Genomic DNA, 21,149 nt, shown 5'->3' on the forward strand with positions numbered 1-21,149 from the left:
CCCAACAAAATGCATTTACGTTTGTGAGTGTAAAGTGAAAAAATGTCGAAAGTTCAGAGTATGAATACTTTTTCGCCCATTGCTGCTGAAAAACAACGCCCCAGTATGATACTGCCACCATCATGTTTCACTGTGAGGATGGTGTTCTTGGGGTGATAAGCTGTTTTTGGTTTGGCACCAGACATAGTGTTTACCTTGGTGGCCAAGCAAAAGGTGGTTACTTTGAAGAACCTAGAACATAAGACATAATTTCAGTTGTTTCACACTTTTTTGTTAAGTATATAATTCCACATGTGTTAATTCATAGTTTTGATGCCTTCAGTGTGATTGTATAATTTTCATAGTCATGGAAATACAGAAAAATCTTTAAATGAGAAGGTGTGTCCAAACTTTTGGTCTGTACTGTATATATATATATATACTGTATATATACACTACACTGCTCAAAAAAATAAAGGGAACACTAAAATTCAACATCCTAGATATCACTGAATGAATTATTCCAGTTGTAAATCTTTATTTATTATATAGTGGAATGTGTTGAGAACAATAAAATCTAAATATTATCAACATAAATCACAACTAATATCCCACGGAGGTCTGGGGATGGAATGATGCTCAAAATCAAAGTGGAAAATTAAGTTACAGACAGATCCAACTTCAGTGGAAATGCCTTAAGACAAGGAAATGACGATCAGTAGTGTGTGTGTGGCCTCCACGTGCCTGTATGACCTCCCTATAATACCTGGGCATACTCCTGATGAGGCAGCAGATGGTCTCCAGAGGGATCTCCTCCCAGACCAGGACTAAAGCATCCGCCAACTCCTGGACAGTCTGTGGTGTAACGTGACATTGGTGGATGGGACATGATGTCCCAGATATGTTCAATCGAATTCATGTCTGGGGAACAGGCGGGCCAGTCCACAGCTTCAATGCCTTCACGTTGCAGGAACAGCTGACACACTCCAGCCACATGAGGTCTGGCATTGTCCTGCATTAGGATGAACCCAGGGCCAAACGCACCAGCATATGATCTCACAAGGAGTCTGATGATCTCATCTCGGTGCCTAATGGCAGTTAGGCTACCTCTGGTGAGCACAAGGAGGGATGTGCGTCCCTCCAAAGAAATGCCAACTCTCACCATTACTGACCCACTGCCAAACCAGTTATGCTGAATGATGTTGCAGGCAGCAGATCACTCTCCATGGCGTCTCCAGACGCTGTCACATCTGTCACATGTGCTCAGTGTGAACCTGCTTTCATCTGTGAAGAGCACAGGGCACCAGTGGCAAATTTGCCAATCCTGGTGTTCTGTGACAAATGCCAAACATCCTTCATTGTGTTAGGCTTTGAGCACAACCCTATCTATGAACATCGGGCACTCAGACCATCCTCTTGGAGTTGGTTTCTTATCATTTGTGCAGACACATGCACATTTGTGGCCTGCTGGAGATCATTTTGCAGGGCTCTGGCAGTGCTCCTCCTGTTCCTCCTTGCACAAAGGCTGAGGTAGTTGTCCTGCTGCTGGGTTGTTGCCCTCCTATGGCCCCCTCCATGTTTTCTGGTGTACTGGCCTGTCTCCTAGTGTCGCCTGCAGCCTCTGGATACTACGCTGAGAGACACAGCAAACCTTCATGCCACAGCTCGCATTGATGTGCCATCCTGGATGAGCTGCACTACCTCAGCTACTTGTGTGGGTTGTAGGGTCTGTCTCATGCTACCACGAGTGTGAAAGAACAACCAACATTCAAAAGTGACAAAAACGTCAGCCAGAAAGAACTGGTACTGAAATGTGGTCTGTGGTCCCTGCCTGCAGAACCACTTCTTTACTGAGTGTCCATTTGCACACCAGCATGTGAAATTGATTATCAAACAGTGTTGCTTCCTAAGTGGACAGTTTAATTTCACCGAAGTTTGATTTACTTGGAGTTATATTCTGTTGTTTAAGTGTTCCCTTTATTTGTTAAGAGCAATATATACACATGGATGGGACGTAACTGTTCGTTCATTTTGAACAGAGAACTTTTTCCATCTATTTCAGCAGCTTGTAACACCCTTTGCAGTTAGAAATGCAGTTAATATGTCCATAGATAACAGCAGTACTTTAAGAAAATTAGCTTGAAAATTGCTTTTTTATCTTGTTTGCTTTCTCATAGACAATAAAAAAATCTTTTTTTTTCTTCTCTTGCTTCCAAGATAGCGCCATTGATGAAAAACTATCTAAGGTATATGCTGTTAAATTTTGTTCTTTTTTGAGGCTGTAGGGTCATAAAATGGGGCTTCTGCTCTGCTATCCATCGTTTTAAACCTGGATAATTGTCTACAACAGAAGATTAAAACAAAGTACTATAAGTAGTGTATAGCAGTAAAACACAAAAGGTCATTGCTGCTGAACTGTCAATGCCTAAGTTAGAAATACATTGAATGTTTTTCTTGCTCATAAATGTTAGTGTCACTAGGCGTAATTTCAGTACAGCTTAGAACAGGTGCAAAACTCTTTTTATGATATAAGAAATAATGCATTTCTTCATTACTTTCCCTGAATATGAAGTGAGTACATCTGCTATTTTTTCACCTTAACTAAAATTCAGAACTTATTACCACATGTTGCTGTCCTAATCCATCCTCTGTAGGACCGACTGATATATGCCCTTGCCAGCTGGCCTCAATACCTACAAACAATTTCTGAAGGAAGATTATGATTATGCCCATGTGTTGTCATGGCTGTGTGCCAGTCATTTGGCCCTTTTGTTTCTAAATAGCTAGAAAGTGAACAAAGACTAATAAAACAGCTAATCTCTCTGCTTGTGTGATGCGCTTCCAGGTTATTATAAGAATACAAGGCATGAAATCTAAGTATATAATTCACATACAATATAAAGCTGTTGGTCTAAATCTTTATGAATTTAGGCTAAGAGTCTCTTAAAATTTGGAAAGCATCTAAAATTATAACACAAAGTTGATGCTCATTTACTTGCACTTCTCCAGTATCCCGCTGAATGTCACAAGAAGCCATGAGGGTACTCTTAATAATGAAATTCTTTGCAGTATGCAAACTCACAAAAGCCAATAAACTAATGGAATGATTCGGTACGATAGGTCACACTATACAAGGACTTGCTCCTATGTCTAAACTTTGTTGTGTCAACAGTAAATAGTAGCAGCTTGTATTATGCAATATGATAGAACTCATTCCAACACTAAATTTCAGCTTGGACAGATATTCTCGCAGATGTAAAGGATGGCATTAATTTTTCATGTGTAGCTGACATTTTAAAAGAACCCCAATAATAAAGTAGTACATGAATATTATTCATAGTTTTGAGCATGTAATCTAAGCAGCATATTAAAATGCTTACTTGGTGGTATAAAGCTAAGAACCTGTCATTTAAGAGCTTGAATGAAGAGCCATTCTGTAAAGCTGTGAAAAGTAAATATGCAAGATAGGCAAAATCAACTGTTTGATAGGGTATCAGGAAAGGTATCTGTGGCAATTTCCGTGATGGCTTTGAATTGAAAGCAATAAGTCATTATGAGCCAACACTCATAAATCCATAAATATATATATATATATATATATATATATATATATATACACTGCTCAAAAAAATAAAGGGAACAATAAAGCAACAGAATATAACTCCAAGTAATTCAAACTTCTGTGAAATCAAACTGTCCACTTAGGAAGCAACACTGTTTGACAATCAATTTCACATGCTGTTGTGCAAATGGAATAGACAACAGATGAAAATTATTGGCAATTATCAAGATACACTCAATAAAGGAGTGGTTCTGCAGATGGGGATCACAGACCACATCTCAATACCAATGCTTTCTGGCTGATGTTTTGGTCACTTTTGAATGTTGGTTGTGCTTTCACACTCGTGGCAGCATGAGACAGACTCTACAATCCACCCAAATGGCTCAGGTAGTGCAGCTCATCCAGGATGGCACACCAATGCGAGCTGTGGCAGGAAGGTTTGCTGTGTCTGTCAGCGTAGTTTCCAGAGGCTGGAGGCACTACCAGGAGACAGGCCAGTACACCAGGATACGAGGAGGAGGCCGTAGGAGGCAACAACCCAGCAGCAGGACCGCTACCTTAGCCTTTGAGCAAGGAGGAACAGGAGGAGCACTGTCAGAGCCCTGCAAAATGACCTCCAGCAAGCCACAAATGTGCATGTATCTGCATAATCAGTTAGAAACCGACTCCATGAGGAGCATCTGAGTGCCTGACGTCAACAGATGGGGGTTGTGCTCACAGCCCAACACCGTGCAGGACACTTGGCATTTGCCACAGAACACCAGGATTGGCAAATTTGCCACTGGTGCCTTGTGCTCTTCACAGTTGAAAGCAGGTTCACACTGGAGATGCCATGGAGAGCGATCTGCTGCCTGCAACATCCTTCAGTATGACCGGTTTGGCAGTGGGTCTGTTAGGACTGGCGGAACGCACCAGGAAAGATGATATAGATGCGTTCGCAGTCTGGGGTCCACCGTGCAGGCGAAACCCGCTGCTAGTAAATGACAGACTATATGGCGGTACTTAAAAGTATAAACACGTGGGTTAAACCTCACCCAACGAGAAGAAAGCGATCCTGTTAAGTCACAGGACCGCGGTACCGCACATAGAGCGCGAGCAAGTAGTCAGCGAACTTAACCCCAAAAGGGATTGAAGTCCGATTAGACCCTTGCTGGCACAACACCACAACTGGGTGTGAAAAGAACCTTATTAGTAATATATGAGCACAAGAGTGCGTGCGATGCCGCACTGACGGACGCCACCAACCACCCAGGCTTGGGTATGGAAAGCGCAAGGCAAGCGCACGGCGCCGTACTGGCAGGCACAGCTAAAGGACGCTGTGATGTGTGTAACATACAGATGGATAGTCGGGCGCTAGAGAGCTACCATCATCCGCGAGCAATCAACAACTCTAGGGAAGGATATTTAGGAGCTTTCATCCATCGACATACATCCATCTACACACACACATAATAATTGTACACTAGCCCATGGCCGTGCGGTCATGCGCAGTTTATATAGTTGCAGGACAGGAAGTGGCCACAGAAACTTTGCCCTTCCAAGACCTGCCAAGAGGACCAATGGAATGCGCTGCAGAGCCTGAGCACATGACCCTCGATCTCCAACGGGAGATCTTGCCCTGGGCATGCTCAGTGTGCGCAAATAAGGACTTAGTCCCAGAGAAGTCCGCTTGCTGCTGACCAGCACTGACTTTAATGGCAGGAGCTGAAGAAGCAGCAGTAACTCTCTGTACAGAGCGAGACCGAGCAAGACGCTGGGACCGACGTCCCTGCTGAGAAGACTCCACTGCGGCTGGATAGGAATGGGAGACCGCAGCGGAGATGGCCCGAGATTCCCCCTGTGCAGAAGTGGGAACTCAAGACCTAACAGGGTCAGTAATGGTGTGGGGTGGCCTTTCTTTGGAGGGCCGCACAACCCTCCATGTGCTCACCAGAGGTAGCCTGACTGCCATTAGGTAATGAGATTAGACCCTCAGACCCCTTGCGAAACCATATGCTAGTGCACTTGGCCCTGGGTTCTACATAATGCAGGACAATGCCAGACCTCATGTGGCTGGAGTGTGTCAGCAGTTCCTGCTAGATGAAGGCATTGAAGCTGTGGACTGGCCCACCCATTCCGCAAACCTGAACCAATTGAACACATCTGGGACATCATGTCTCGCACCATTCACCAACGTCAAATTGCACCACAGACTGTCCAGGAGTTGGCGGATGCTTTAGTCCAGATCTGGTAGGAGATCCCTCAGGAGACCATCCGCCGCCTCATCAGGAGCATGCCGAGGCATTGTAAGGAAGTCATACAGGCACGTGGAGGCCACACACACTACTGAGCATCATTTCCTTGTCTTGAAGCATTTCCACTGAAGTTGGATCAGTCTGTACCTTCATTTTCCACTTTGATTTTGAGCATCATTCCAACTCTAGACCTCCGTAGTTGTGATTTACATTGATCATTTTTAGGTTTTATTGTTCTCAACACATTCCACTATGTAATGAGTAAAGAATTGTAACTGGAATATTTCATTCAGTGATATTTAGGATATGGGATTTTAGTGTTATCTTTATTTTTTGAGCAGTATACTGTATATACGCTGCTCAAAAAATTAAAAGGAAAACAATGTAACTCCAAGTCAATCACACTTCTGTGAAATCAACCTGTCTAGTTTGGAAGGAACACCGATTATGAATCAGTTTCTCCTTTTGTTGTGCAAATGGAACAGAGAGCAGGTAGAAATGATAGGCAATTAGCAAGACAAAACCTATTAAAGAGTGGTTCTGTAGGAGGAGACCATTTCTCTGTTCTCATCCTTTTTGGCTGTTGTTTTGGTCACTTTTGCATTTTGTCATTGCTCTCATCCTTAGAGATACAGTACAGTAGTACTGCAGTAGGCGCTGTCTATGGTACAACACGCAGAAGTTTCTCAGGTAGTGCAGCTTATCTAGGATGGCACATGAATGTGAGTTGTGGCAAGAAGGGTAGCTGTGTCTATCATCACAGAGTCCAGGGCATGGAGCAGATACCTGGAAACAGGCCAGGACACCAGGAGATGTGGAGGGGGCTGTAGGAGGGTAACAACCCAGCAGCAGGACTGCTACCTACTATTTTGTGCAAGGAGGAAAAGGAGGAGCAGTGCCAGTGCCCTGCAAGATGACCTCCAGCAGGCCACTAACATCCATGAGTTTGCTCAAACTGTGAGAAACATGAGTGTGGTATGAGGACCTGATGTCCACAAAAAGGTGTTGTGCTTACAGCCAAACACCGTGCAGAGCAACTTGCATTTGCCAGAGAACACCAATATTGGCAGATTCGACATTGGCACCCTGTCCTCTTCATGGATGATAGAATGGTCACATTGAGCACATGTGACAGAGTCTGGAGATGCTGTGGAGAATGTTCTTCTGCCTGCAAAATCCTCCAGCATTACCGATTTGACAGTGGGTCAGTAATTGTGTGGGAACGCATTTCTTTGTAGGGCTGCACAGTCTTCCATGTGCTAGCCAAAGGTACCCTGACTGAAATTAGGTTTTGGGATGAGATCCTCCTCCTCTTTACTGGCCAAGCCACAGCCCTGACCTAAACCCAATTGAGCATCTCTAGACAGACCTGAAAATGGCTGTCCACCAACGTTCTCCATCCAACCTGACGGAACTGGAGAGGATCTGCAAGGATTAATGGCAGAGGATCCCCAAATCCAGGTGTGAAAAACTTGTTGCATCATTCCCAAGAAGTATATGGCTGCACTCAGCATTTTTCAACCCCCATTGCAAATCAGGTTTATTAGCAAAATGTAAAAACTTTCTGCTGTTTACAATTAATCAATTAATCAAGAACAATGTATAAAACTCAACATGACATATGACTTATTCTTCCAAATTCAATAGAAAATGTTACTTTAGGGCTAAGTTCACATATTGAATTTTTGATGCGTTTGTTTTATGCAGGTTAAAAGCTGCTTTCACAGCACTAGAAAAAGATGTGAGATTTCAGAAATCTTTATAAAGAATGATAAAGTGATTAAGGTGACTTTATTCTTTGGGTTGGTACAATTACAGCAATACCAGATTTATATTTTTATACTTTACTAATATCGCACAGTAAAAAATGCTTTTTTTTAAAATAAAAAACAGGTTTCATTGTCGACATTTTCGGAGAGCTGTAACTTTTTTATTTTTTGGCAAACAGAGCTGTAGGAGAGCTTTTGCCCAACAAGTTGGAGATTTTTTAGATACAGAATAAGCATAAACCAGTAATTAAATTTGTGTTATTTTTTATTTTTGGGATGTTTACTATGCATTAAAAGTGATAAGACCAATTTATTGTTTGGGTCAGTACAATTACAGTGATACCACATTTATATACGTTTTTTATGCTTTGCTACTTTTACAAAGTAAAAACCATATTTTACAAAAATTGATTTGCTTTTGCATTGTCATATTCTGAGACGTGCAATTTTTTATTTTTTTGTCAAATGAGCCATATTAGGGCTTGTTTTTGCAGAACATTTTGTCATTTTAATTTATGAAATTTGTCTTTTTGATTGCTTTTTATTAATTTTTTTATGTGCGTCATTCTGATGAAAAGTTTTAATTTTGGTGTCTTTTTTATGGTGTTTGCCATACGAATAAATAATGTGGCAGTTTTACAGATCAGATCATTCGGGATGCGGCAATACAATTATGTATATTTTTTGGCTTTTTGTGAATTGTGTAGACCTTTTTGTGTGCTACTTATTTACACATTTTACGTCGTTTTTTTTTACTTTTTCACTTAGTCCCACTTTGGGACTTGTACATTTTTTACTTTGATCTCTGGTTTCGTGCACTGCAGTACTCCAGTACTACCGTGCATGAGACCTGACAGAGCCTGTTAAACCCTAATTATATCTGGATTTCGCAGGCCACCATATCCTGGGGTCATTAGATGACATCATGGTACCATAGCAAAGATCGGCACCTGCAATTACTAGGGTGGGGGGATCGATCCCCTTTTAACCACTTATATACCACTATCGGGATTTGAAAACACAAAAAAGCACAGTAAAACCAAAAACACTCTGTTGCAAAAAAATAACAGTGGACAGCAAGTGCTGGTAAAACGATGGAAAAAACAGGGTATTTGGTTGATACGTTTTTTGCAAAAAATGTTTATTAAGCCGCTCTACCAAACGTCAAGGTATACCCATATCAAAGCAGTCCTAGGTAATGTATGTAATCCCTATCTGATGTATTTAAAACCTGGTCATATGATTTGATATCGGGATTTACAGCGGTATTTAAGGTGGTAATCAGCCCAATTCGGTTCCAAAGCTGGCCGGGGCCAATACCGCAGGGGGTCAGATGTCTTGAATAGCTGTCACCCAAAGGTATTTTGGCCACAAGACTTTGGATAAGTGGTGAGTAATAATGCCCCTTAACAGTAGTTGTATTAATGCGTATTGGTGGTCGTTAAGGGATCAATAATAAAATAATGGTTTTATTATTAAAATTATGATTAGTTTTAGGATTATTACAATTATTATAATTAGTGATAGTAGTCTTATCAAAGCATATATATTTACTTTTTTATTTTTGGATCTCATTCTCCATTATTTTCCTCTTGCTATACTTAACAACACACCACCATTGCTTTTTTTTTAAGACTGTCACAATCCTGATATAGTTATAATTGGACAAATAGGTACTTTTAAAGAATGGACTACAAGGAATAAGGTTACAAAGAACTTTTAAGTTACAAAGCAACTATGACAAGAGAGAAAAGAACAACAAAAAACATAAAGAGATTTATTTTGCTTTGTATCATATATTTAAACATTTAATTGGGTTGTAGAAAAAATATAACATATATGTTCAACACAAAATAATACACTTTTCATTTTCTAGGGATGTCAGTTTTCTTCTGACCCTAATATTCTTTGTTACAAGCACTTGTTTGTTAAGATAAAGCATCCAAGACTTATCTGTCAGGCAGATACTGTACAATAATCCATCACTTGACCAAACATTGTAGCTTTAACACTAATATATATAAATATATGTCCATTCATCTTACCAGGGCAAAGAGCAATATTGCAAGGTTTATGCTGAATTTCAGGTCCACCGCACAGTCTTCCCCCATATTGTGGAGGAGTGCAGGTCCTTGTTCTTGTTCTTTGGCCTTTTCCACATGTAAAGGAACATAAACTCCAAGGTGACCATTCCTCCCAAATTCCATTTACTGCAATAGAGAAAAGATATTACCCTATAACACAATGCATAATAATAATAATAATAATAATAATAATACAACTAGTTTTAAAGCAAAGGAAACAAATTACTGGAAAGTGATAATATATTTCAGATCTATAAAATCTAGCAACACAGTTATTATTACATAATTAATTAAACAATAAAGATAGTGTATGAGAAGCAGTACACTAATCTACAGCCAAATTGGTTTAGTCATGAAAATCATTGAACACAACTAATTTTGGTGTGCCGAAAACAAAAATACTTAAATTGGTTCTAATTTTTCAAGGGTGGTTATATAAGAAAGTCTTTAATGCAACTTTAGGGGCAGATTGTTTCTTCGTTATTGCACCATCAGTATTACATAATCAGTAGTCAATTGAGCTACCAGTATTGCATCATCTCAGAGTGACGACTAGAAACCTGCCGTCTCATACTCGATGATTCAATCCTAACTAAAACTAATTCACTTGGCTATAAATACTCCATCTTTCCATGATACAGCATTATTTGTTAGGCTTTTAGCCTTTTTTGATAAAAGTAAAATCAGAGATGTCTCGCACTTACGTTAACAAAGCAGATCATTTCTACTAAGTATGTGGCAAAGTGACCCTTGTGTCACCAAAGCAAAACTTGACTCTCTTGGTCAGGAAAACCTACAACCTATATTTTGGCTGCAGAATAGAAGACAAGGACAAAAGTTGGATGCCATACATATATTGTAATAGATGTGCACAAATTATGCAATAGTTGAATTGGAAAAGGCAATCTATTCATTTTACAGTCCCCAATGGTCTGGAAAGAGCCAATTGATCATAATACCAATTACTTTTTCTGCATATGCATTCCAATCATAATTCACAATAGTGTTTCGATATGTTACCGTCAATTTATATAGCTTTAATACATTTTTGGTATGACTAAGATTATGTTTACAAAATTAATAAAGTTTACATTTCTATGCCTTCTCTATATAATTTATTTAGCAGTAAAATGGAAGCCCTTTGATAACATGGAAACAAGAGCCAATTACCAGTTTTCATTGGGTTGTTTGAGTTCAGCACATCAAAATCATTAGGAAAACTTTTAAAAAATTTTAAACCAGTGTTATCGCTGTACTGTTATGTTTGGTTGTTATATCATGTAACCTTACAAAAAGTATTCATATAATATATCCAGAACTTCAAAACATGACAACATTTCATTTTTTTCTGAAATACACATAGAACAGATGGCTGTGCTTATTTGAACTCCAAATTTTTCCAATTGAAGATCTTAAAGGGTTTGTTCACTTGAAAAAAAATATTCATTATATGTGCTTCAATTATAAACAATGGTGCCTTGCTCTGAAGATATGAGTGCCATTTCCAGATTCAGCAAATCCCTTTCTGGCTTGTGCTTGACACAGTAGAGAGTTTTCTTTGAAGACATATAACCAGTACTGTATGTGTGAACGGGTCTGGCTATCTGGCTCATTTCAATTAGTCATTGTCCTTCTTTATCGAAGCCCATGCATATACAGAGGAGATTGATTCATTTACTTATTTTTTTGACGGAGTCTGCCAGCTTTCTTTAGGTTTACGCAAAGCACTGGTCACAAGCTGACTTAGTAATCTCTTTCCTGTGTTGCACACAAGCCACAAATTGAACTGTTTAGTGTTATGTGGATTCTGTCAGCGGTGGCCTGGCAGTGCTAACATGGCTACCATGGACGGAATGGTGCAAGCCACTTTTCTTTGCCAGATCACAGAGATTGGTCTGGCCTTAACATGTTAGTTGCTGTATGAAGATCTGAATTTATACAGGGGCCCTTGGGTTGTGGCCACAGAGTAAGCTGCTGGCCAGTGGTGCTGGCTGGCAGAAGAGATGGTCTAGTAGCAAGGTCATAACCATGAGGGTGATGCGAGGCCAAAATCGTCAGGAGAGTTGGCAAAAAACTGAGTCAAGGCCTAAATAAGGAATACAAGGAAGCTGCACAGTACTTCACTGAATCAAGTTATAACTGACATTGGACAGCAGGATATCAATATCTTAAATAGCTTGCAATCTTGCCCAGGCTACACAGAAGGAAGCAAACACTGTCAGAAGCTAACTCTCGAACTCCCAGACTGAATAGAGCTACAAGTAACACAATACATTGAAATATATTTGTCTTCTAAGGTCACTTGTAATGAGAGGGAGGCACCGCTGGGTGACAGAAGCTTGCTGAGTATCAATATAGATGTCATACCATTATATTCAGACTTGGAACCAGTGCTAATATTTTCAGAATCTGGTATCTCTATTAATACAAAAAGTTTACTGAGTCATATGCAAAAGGGTTGTCAATCTTCAAATTTTCACAGATAGGACATTAAATGTTGCCCATTTAATGGATGCAGTGATATGCTTGGATCTTCAGAGAGAGATAATCTGTACCTTCTCTCCACTACCAATAACTGATACAAATATCTGAACATAAAACAAAAAAAAGCAGGTAATCAATTACTTATCAAGGATACAGAAATTTGTACTCCAGCTTTCAATAGGTAAATAATATTTATTAAAGACTCTACTAGAGATTATAAATAATCATTCTGGCTGTACTGAAAGTCAGAAATGTCATTGCTAACATATTCCATGTTCAGAAGAGTTAATAATTAAAGATTCAGTCTCTTTGTGATCATGCTAAATTGTTCAAATCTGACATGTGTCACTTGCAGTGGTAATTATTCTGGAATATTTTAAAATATTCGAGCAATTTTGAAAATTGTTTTACATTTGTGTGCATAAATATTAGATTTATGCATGCATGCAAGCATCAAAATATCAGAAATGTGACAAAAAATTGCAATAATTGAACTTTGATTATTTATACCCTTAAAGAATATCTGATATATCTTATCTAAACAATCTGCTTCTTTCTCTGTCAGGACTAAACATTCATTTTCAAAGTTCTCAATTCACATGTGAAATCTGTCTTTAGTGAGGACCGACTTTTCTTCAGCTCCTCCCTCCTCCACCCTTCCAGTACCAACTGCTGTCTCCTATCTGAGTAACGTAAAATTCTGTTCTCACTAAAGACAGATTTTACATGTGAATGGAGAATTTTGAAAATGAATGATCAGTCCTGACTGAGAAAGAAGCAGATTTCCCTTATCAGATATATTACAAAGTGTTAGGGTTGGCGGAACGCACCAAATATATTTATTAGATGGGATTGGTGCGTTCGCAACCTGGGATCCACCGTGCAGGAAAGAACCTGCTGCTAAGTAAATGGTGGCACTATATGGCGGTAAGAACAGCTCTGTTAGCTTCACAGAGCAGCCAAGAAAGCAAAGCTCTGTGCCCTGTTAGACTTTCACAGAGGCACAGGCTAACTACCCACACGAGAGCAGTCAGTGGTCATGCATGCACACAAAACTCCTCGCCAGAGATGCCAGCATTCTAGGGGCTTATTTCAGCCAGGTCCCTGAATACACACAAACACAATCTCCTCGCCGGAGGTTCCAGCATTCTAGGGGCTTATTTCAGCCGGGTCCCTGAACACATGCAAACACATGACCATACTGGCGCAAAGCACATAATATAGGAAGATACTAGCGAATGGCCGTGCGGCCATGCGAGCCTTAAATAGTTGCAGCACGTACAGGACCTTCCTAGAAGGACCAATGGAAGTTGCTGCAGTACTGAGCATGTGACCCTAGATCTCCACTGAGAGATCCTGCCCTGGGCATGCTCAGTGTGTGCAAAGCAGGACTTAGTCCTAGCACCTACAAGGACCTTCCAAAAAGGACCAATGGAAGTTGCTGCAGTACCTGAGCATGTGACCCTTGATCTCCACTGAGAGATCTTACCCTGGGCATGCTCAGTGTGTGCAAAGCAGGACTTAGTCCCAGAAAAGCCTGCTCACCACAGATCAGTGCAGGGTACAATAGCAGAGCCTGGAGAGGCAGCAGTAACCCTTTGCACAGTATCAGTCCCAGCGAGACGCTGGGACCGTTGTCTCCGCTGAGCAGGCTCCACTGCGGCCGATGCAGAATGGGAGACCGCAGCAGACACGGATTGAGATTCCCCCTATGCAGCAGAGGAAACTCGACTCCTAACACAAAGTTGCTTAGTTTCATTTAATTATTAATTTATGAAGTAAAAACTAAAACAACAGTTACGATCTAATCCAAATAGTAATATAACACAAAAAATAATAAATAACTATTCCCAATTGTTTACTTGTTTTTAAAAATGTATTTGGTTTCAAAGTAACTTTGAGTAGCGTATATATTGGACGACCCCAAAATTGATAGATATTTTAAAAAAAGCACCCATGTAAGTATTTATAACAGCAGTAAGGTCATTTGTTAAGCTTTTAAGTGCTTCCGTGCAATTAACACCAAGTGGAATGAATTAAATATAAATTATATTTTTTCTACTAAAGTTTTGCTAACATCCTAACAGGCCACCATAGCGAGTTGATCTCGAGGCCATGACATGGCCGTAGATTACCATGACAGTCAATGGGCCCGCACAATCATGATCTTGGGTTTCCAGTAAAATTAAAGAGGGAGCCCTTTCCATCTGCTAACCAACTAGATGCTGTTGACAGCAGCATCTAGGGCAGGGCTGGGGTACCACAGGCCATTTACAACCCATAATGACTTTTTTTCTGATCTCTAACTTTACAGTGCACAGGGGATCTGTACAGATAATATCACACACAATGTGACACATTACTAAGTAACACATAATTCAACACATACCAAGAAAAGTGAGGACTATGCTCACAAGCTTACAGTCATGGACAAAAATTTTGAGAATGAAACAAATTTTAATTTTTCCAAAGTCTACTGCTTCATTTTTGCTAATGGCAATTTGCATATACTCCTGAATGTCAGAGTGATCAGCTTAACAGCATTTACTGTACTTGCAAAGTCAATATTTGCCCAGAAAATGAACTTTAACCCCCAAAACACATTTCAACATCATTGCAGTCCTGCTTTAAAAGGAGCAGCTAACATTGTTATAGTGATTGATCCATTAACACAGGTGTGGGTGTTGATGAGGACAGGGCTGGCGATCAATCAGTCATGATTAAGTAAGAATGACATCACTGGACACTTTAAAAGGAGGCTGGTGCTTGGTATCATTGTTTCTCTTCAGTTAACCATGGTTATCTCTAAATAAACATGTGCAGCCATCATTGCACTGCACAAAAATGGCCTAACGGGGAAGAGTATCGCAGCTACAAAGATTGCACCTCAGTCAACAATCTATCGCATCATCAAGAACTTCAAGGAGAGAGCTTCCATTGTTGTCAAAAAGGCTCCAGGGCGCCCAAGAAAGACCAGCAAGCGCCAGGACCGTATCTTAAAACTGTTTCAGCTGCGGGATCGGACTACCAGCAGTGCCGAGCTTGCTCAGGAATGGCAGCAGGCTGGTGTGAGTGCTTCTGCACGCACTGTGAGGCTGAGACTCTTTGAGCAAGGCCGACTGATATTCTGCAAAAGGTACAGGGAGTGGACTGCTGAGGACTGGGGCAAAGTCATTTTCTCTGATGAATCCCCTTTTCGATTGTTTGGGACATCTGGAAAACAGCTTATTTGGAGAAGAAGAGGTGAGCACTACCACCAGTCTTGTCTCATGCCAACTGTAAAGCATCCTGAAACCATTCATGTGTGGGGTTGCTTCTCAGCCAAGGGAATCGGCTCACTCACAGTCTTGCCTAAAAACACAGCCATGAATAAAGAATGGTACCAGAATGTCCTCCAAGACCCACTTCTCCCAACCGTCCAAGAGCAGTTTGGCGCCCAACAATGCCTTTTCCAGCATGATGGAGCACCTTGCCATAAAGCAAAGGTGATAACTAAATGGCTCATGGAACAAAACATAGAGATTTTGGGTCCATGGCCTGGAAACTCCCCAGATCTTAATCCCATTGAGAACTTGTGGTCAATCATCAAGAGATGGGTGGACAAACAAAAAACAACAAATTCTGGCAAAATGCAAGCATTGATTATGCAAGAATGGACTGCTATCAGTCAGGATTTGGTCCAGAAGTTGATTGAGAGCATGCCAGGGAGAATTGCAGAGGTCTTGAAGAAGAAGGGTCAACACTGCAAATATTGACTTGCTGCATTAACTCATTCTGTCAATATAACCTATTGGTACTCATAATATGATTGCAATTATATTTCTGTATGTGATATAAACATCAGACAAACACTAATAAAAACCAGAGGGCAGCAGATCATGTGAAAATATAATTTTGGTGTCATTCTCAAAGTTTTTGGCCATGACTGTACATTGAATGAGAAAGATGTATACGAGATGTATAGTATAAGTGCATGTTATAATGCTCTGGCTATTCTCTTTTTTCTCTGGTCAGTATAAAGGTTTATTGCCTGTTATGAGGGCATTAAAAAAACAATGTTTTCTTTAATTAAGTCCTATATAGACCACTCAAAGTCACTTCAAATGTGAGGTGGTCCCTAAAAAAATGGTTTTGTAAATTTTGATGGAAAAATGAGAAATCGCTGGTCAATGTTTAACCCTTATAACGTCCTAACAAAAAAAATATATTTCCAAAATTGTGCTGATGTAAAGATGACATGGGGAAATGTTATTTATTAGCTATTTTGTGTTCACATAACTCGCTGATTTAAGGGCACCAAAATTAAAATTTGAAAATTGCTAAATTTTCTAAATTTTTGTCAAATTTCCATTTTTTCAATAATTAAATGCAAATCATATTGAAAATTTTTATCACTAACATGAAGGACAATATGTCATGAAAAAGCAAACTCAGAATCAATGGGATCCATTGAAGCTTTCCAGAGCTATAACCTCATAAAGTGACAGTGGTCAGAATTGTAAAAAGTGGCTTGGTCATTAACCCCTTTACCCCCAAGGGTGGTTTGGACGTTAATGACCGGGCCAATTTTTACAATTTTGACCACTGTCCATTTATGAGGTTATAACTCTGGAACACTTTAATGGATTCCAGTGATTTTGACAATGTTTTCTTGTGACATATTGTATTTCATGTTAGTTGTAAAATTTATTTGATATTACTTGCGTTTATTTGTGAAAACAATGGAAATTTGGTGAAAATTTTGCAATTTTCAAACTTTTAATTTTTATGACCTTAAATCACAGAGTTATTGTTAGGGGTCGAGTTCCCACTTCTGCACAGGGGGAATCTCAAACCATCTTTGCTGCAGTCTCCCATTTTTCTCCAGCAGCAGTGGAGCCTGCTCAGCGGAGACGTCGGTCCCAGCATCTGGTTCAGCCTGATATGATGCGGATGATTACTGCTGCCTTTCCAGGCTCAGCCATTGTAGCCAGTACTGGTAAGCGACGAGCAGACGTCTCTGGGACTAAGTCCTGCTTTTCCCCTTCTGAGCATGCCCAGGGTAAGATCTCTTATTGGAGGTCGAGGTTCAAATGTTCAGGTACTGCAGCAGCTCCAATTGGTCCTCTAGGAAGGTCCTGAAGTTTCTCAGGTACTATAGCAGCTCCCATTGGTCCTTTAGGAAGGTCCTGAAGTTGATGCAGCTATAAAAGGTTTGCCACACGGCCATGCGCTAGTATTAACCAAAGTTATCAGCTCAGCGCCAGTGTGGTCATGCTTGCATGTGGTCAGGGTTCAGCTGAAATAAGCCCCTAGAATACCAGCACCTCCAGTGAGGAGTTTTGTGTTTGTTATGCTGACTGCATGACCACTGTTGGCTCTATTAGGTAGCTGTTCCCCTGTGAGGTTAACAGGCACAGCATTCTTTTTCTCAAGTGAATCTGTGAAGTAACAGAGTTCGCTTATACCGCCATATAGTACTGTCTTTTACTAGCAGCAGGTTCTCTCCTGCACGGTGGACCCTGGGTTGCGAACCTACTACTCAATATATATATATATACAGTGGGGCAAAAAAGTATTTAGTCAGTCAGCAATAGTGCAAGTTCCACCACTTAAAAAGATGAGAGGCGTCTGTAATTTACATCATAGGTAGACCTCAACTATGGGAGACAAACTGAGAAAAAAAAATCCAGAAAATGACGTCTGTTTTTTTAACATTTTATTTGCATATTATGGTGGAAAATAAGTATTTGGTCAGAAACAAACAATCAAGATTTCTGGCTCTCACAGACCTGTAACTTCTTCTTTAAGAGTCTCCTCTTTCCTCCACTCATTACCTGTAGTAATGGCACCTGTTTAAACTTGTTATCAGTATAAAAAGACACCTGTGCACACCCTCAAACAGTCTGACTCCAAACTCCACTATGGTGAAGACCAAAGAGCTGTCAAAGGACACCAGAAACAAAATTGTAGCCCTGCACCAGGCTGGGAAGACTGAATCTGCAATAGCCAACCAGCTTGGAGTGAAGAAATCAACAGTGGGAGCAATAATTAGAAAATGGAAGACATACAAGACCACTGATAATCTCCCTCGATCTGGGGCTCCACGCAAAATCCCACCCCGTGGGGTCAGAATGATCACAAGAACGGTGAGCAAAAATCCCAGAACCACGCGGGGGGACCTAGTGAATGAGCTGCAGAGAGCTGGGACCAATGTAACAAGGCCTACCATAAGTAACACACTATGCCACCATGGACTCAGATCTTGCAGTGCCAGACGTGTCCCACTGCTTAAGCCAGTACATGTCTGGGCCCGTCTGAAGTTTGCTAGAGAGCATTTGGATGATCCAGAGGAGTTTTGGGAGAATGTCCTATGGTCTGATGAAACCAAACTGGAACTGTTTGGTAGAAACACAACTTGTCGTGTTTGGAGGAAAAAGAATACTGAGTTGCATCAATCAAACACCATACCTACTGTAAAGCATGGTGGTGGAAACATCATGCTTTGGGGCTGTTTCTCTGCAAAGGGGCCAGGACGACTGATCCGGGTACATGAAAGAATGAATGGGGCCATGTATCGTGAGATTTTGAGTGCAAACCTCCTTCCATCAGCAAGGGCATTGAAGATGAAACGTGGCTGGGTCTTTCAACATGACAATGATCCAAAGCACACCGCCAGGGCAACGAAGGAGTGGCTTTGTAAGAAGCATTTCAAGGTCCTGGAGTGGCCTAGCCAGTCTCCAGATCTCAACCCTATAGAAAACCTTTGGAGGGAGTTGAAAGTCCGTGTTGCCAAGCGAAAAGCCAAAAACATCACTGCTCTAGAGGAGATCTGCATGGAGGAATGGGCCAACATACCAACAACAGTGTGTGGCAACCTTGTGAAGACTTACAGAAAACGTTTGACCTCTGTCATTGCCAACAAAGGATATATTACAAAGTATTGAGATGAAATTTTGTTTCTGACCAAATACTTATTTTCCACCATAATATGCAAATAAAATGTTAAAAAAACAGACAATGTGATTTTCTGGATTTTTTTTTCTCAGTTTGTCTCCCATAGTCGAGGTCTACCTATGATGTAAATTACAGACGCCTCTCATCTTTTTAAGTGGTGGAACTTGCACTATTGCTGACTGACTAAATACTTTTTTGCCCCACTATATATATATATATATATATATATATGTACTCGGTGCCAGAGCCGGACTGGGACTAAAATTCAGCCCTGGCATCTGAAGATACACAGGCCCACTTGTCACATGGTGACTGTATAATATCTTTGTACACTTGTAGGTTACAAGATTTGAGGGGAGTGTAACACGACTATATAACATATAATTACAGCTCAGTCCTATTTATTGCTTTAAGTTGCAGTACCAAGAAAAGTCGCTACTTTACCTAGATAACTGGATCTCATAGATAATGAAGGGATTGAGATGACCAAAGGCTATGGAACCTCATTCTGATTCTCCATAAACTTTGCCTACAGCCACTTTTCGTTCCGCTGCGCAGCATGAGACCCGGTGACTCTGAAGAGCGGTGACATCAGAATCTCAGTAACGTCACCACTCTTCAGATATTCTGGGTCTTGCGCTGAGCTTGGCGACTGTGAAGAGCGGTATTTTTACTACTGTCACCGCACTTCATAGTCACTGGTCTCTCCAGGTCTGGGCTAGAAGTGGGGATGTCTGATAGACATCTCTCCATTACTTGCACCAGGGATTGATAGCAGCTGACATTACGCAGCTGACATCAACCCTAAAAATCATTACACATACCAGAATTAAATGCTCTGGCGGCTGGGAAAAGCAGTAGAGTTAGCGCTATTCCCAGGTGCCCGGTGCTAACTACAACTGTCATCATCCTTGTCTGGACTCCCTGCGAAGCATTTTTGTTGTGTTCACATGCACTGATCTCAGGCTGCTAAACGAGTGTGATTGACAATACTGAAGTCGTTCGCTTGTTTCCCTGCCTCTTTACACCAACTGAGAAAGAATGAAGTGAACAGAACAATCACAATTAGATCAACCTGTCCTCATACAGTATCATGTTATCAGCAGCACAACTACAGTTTACACCGGCAATGTGCTGCTGTGAACAATGATTTCTATTCCCACATAAACAATCCAATCACTCCATGAATAGGCAGCATTTTGCTTGTTTAGTGTCATACACCCTATCGTCCTCCATATATTATAATGTGCAACTCAGTCCTCCATATAGTATAATACACTCCTCAGTCCTCCATATAGTATAATACACTCCTCAGTCCTCCATATAGTATAATACACTCCTCCATATAGTATAATACATTTCTCAGTCCTCCATATAGTATAATACACTCCTCAGTCCTCCATATAGTATATTACACTCCTCTGTCCTCCATATAGTATAATACACTCCTCATAGTCCTCCATATATTAAAATACACTGCAATTCCTCTATAGTATTATACACTCCTCAGTCCTCAATATAGAATAATGTACTGCCACAGTCCTCCATATAGTATAATACACATCTCATAGTGCTCCATATAGTATAATGCCCCACCATTGTCATCCATGTAGTACAATTCACTTCCCATAGTATAATGCACCCCATAGTTCTTCATATACTGTAGTATAATTTATTCCCCATAGTCCTCTATACAGTATAACGCAGCGCACATAAAGTATAATGATGCCACCCCAGAGTATAAGGCAGCCACCCCACAGAATATATTGTAGCCCCCTGAGTATAATGTAATCCTCCAGAGAATATAATGCAGCCCCGTCATATAGTATAATGCAGTCCCTGCATATATATATGGTAGCCCCTTCATAGAGCATAATGCATCCCCCATAGAATGTAGCCTTTCCATAGAATACAATGCAGCCCTCCTCATATAGTATAATGCAGTTCCCCTCATAGAGTATGATGCGATCATCCCCTATTAAAATATAATACAGCCCCCCATAGAATATAATGTAGCCCCCAGAGAATGTAATACAGCCCCCATAGAATGTAACACAGCCATCCCCATAGAATGTAATGCAGCCCGCTGCCCCCCATAGAA

General features: G+C 40.6%; 1 protein-coding gene across 5 annotated transcripts in view; it reads right to left on the minus strand.

Moving 5' to 3' along the window:
- The window catches only part of ADGRB3 (adhesion G protein-coupled receptor B3), a 1,579,303-nt gene that overhangs the window by 898,506 nt on the left and 659,648 nt on the right, over nt 1–21,149 (minus strand). For all 5 annotated transcript variants that reach the window (XM_069726666.1, XM_069726664.1, XM_069726665.1 and 2 more), the window contains one exon: nt 9,590–9,754. In XM_069726666.1, coding sequence (XP_069582767.1) covers nt 9,590–9,754 — 165 coding nt within the window. The remainder of the gene's footprint in view (nt 1–9,589; nt 9,755–21,149) is intronic.

The sequence above is a fragment of the Ranitomeya imitator genome, chromosome 5, assembly GCF_032444005.1.
Source record: "Ranitomeya imitator isolate aRanImi1 chromosome 5, aRanImi1.pri, whole genome shotgun sequence".
NCBI lineage: Eukaryota > Metazoa > Chordata > Amphibia > Anura > Dendrobatidae > Ranitomeya > Ranitomeya imitator.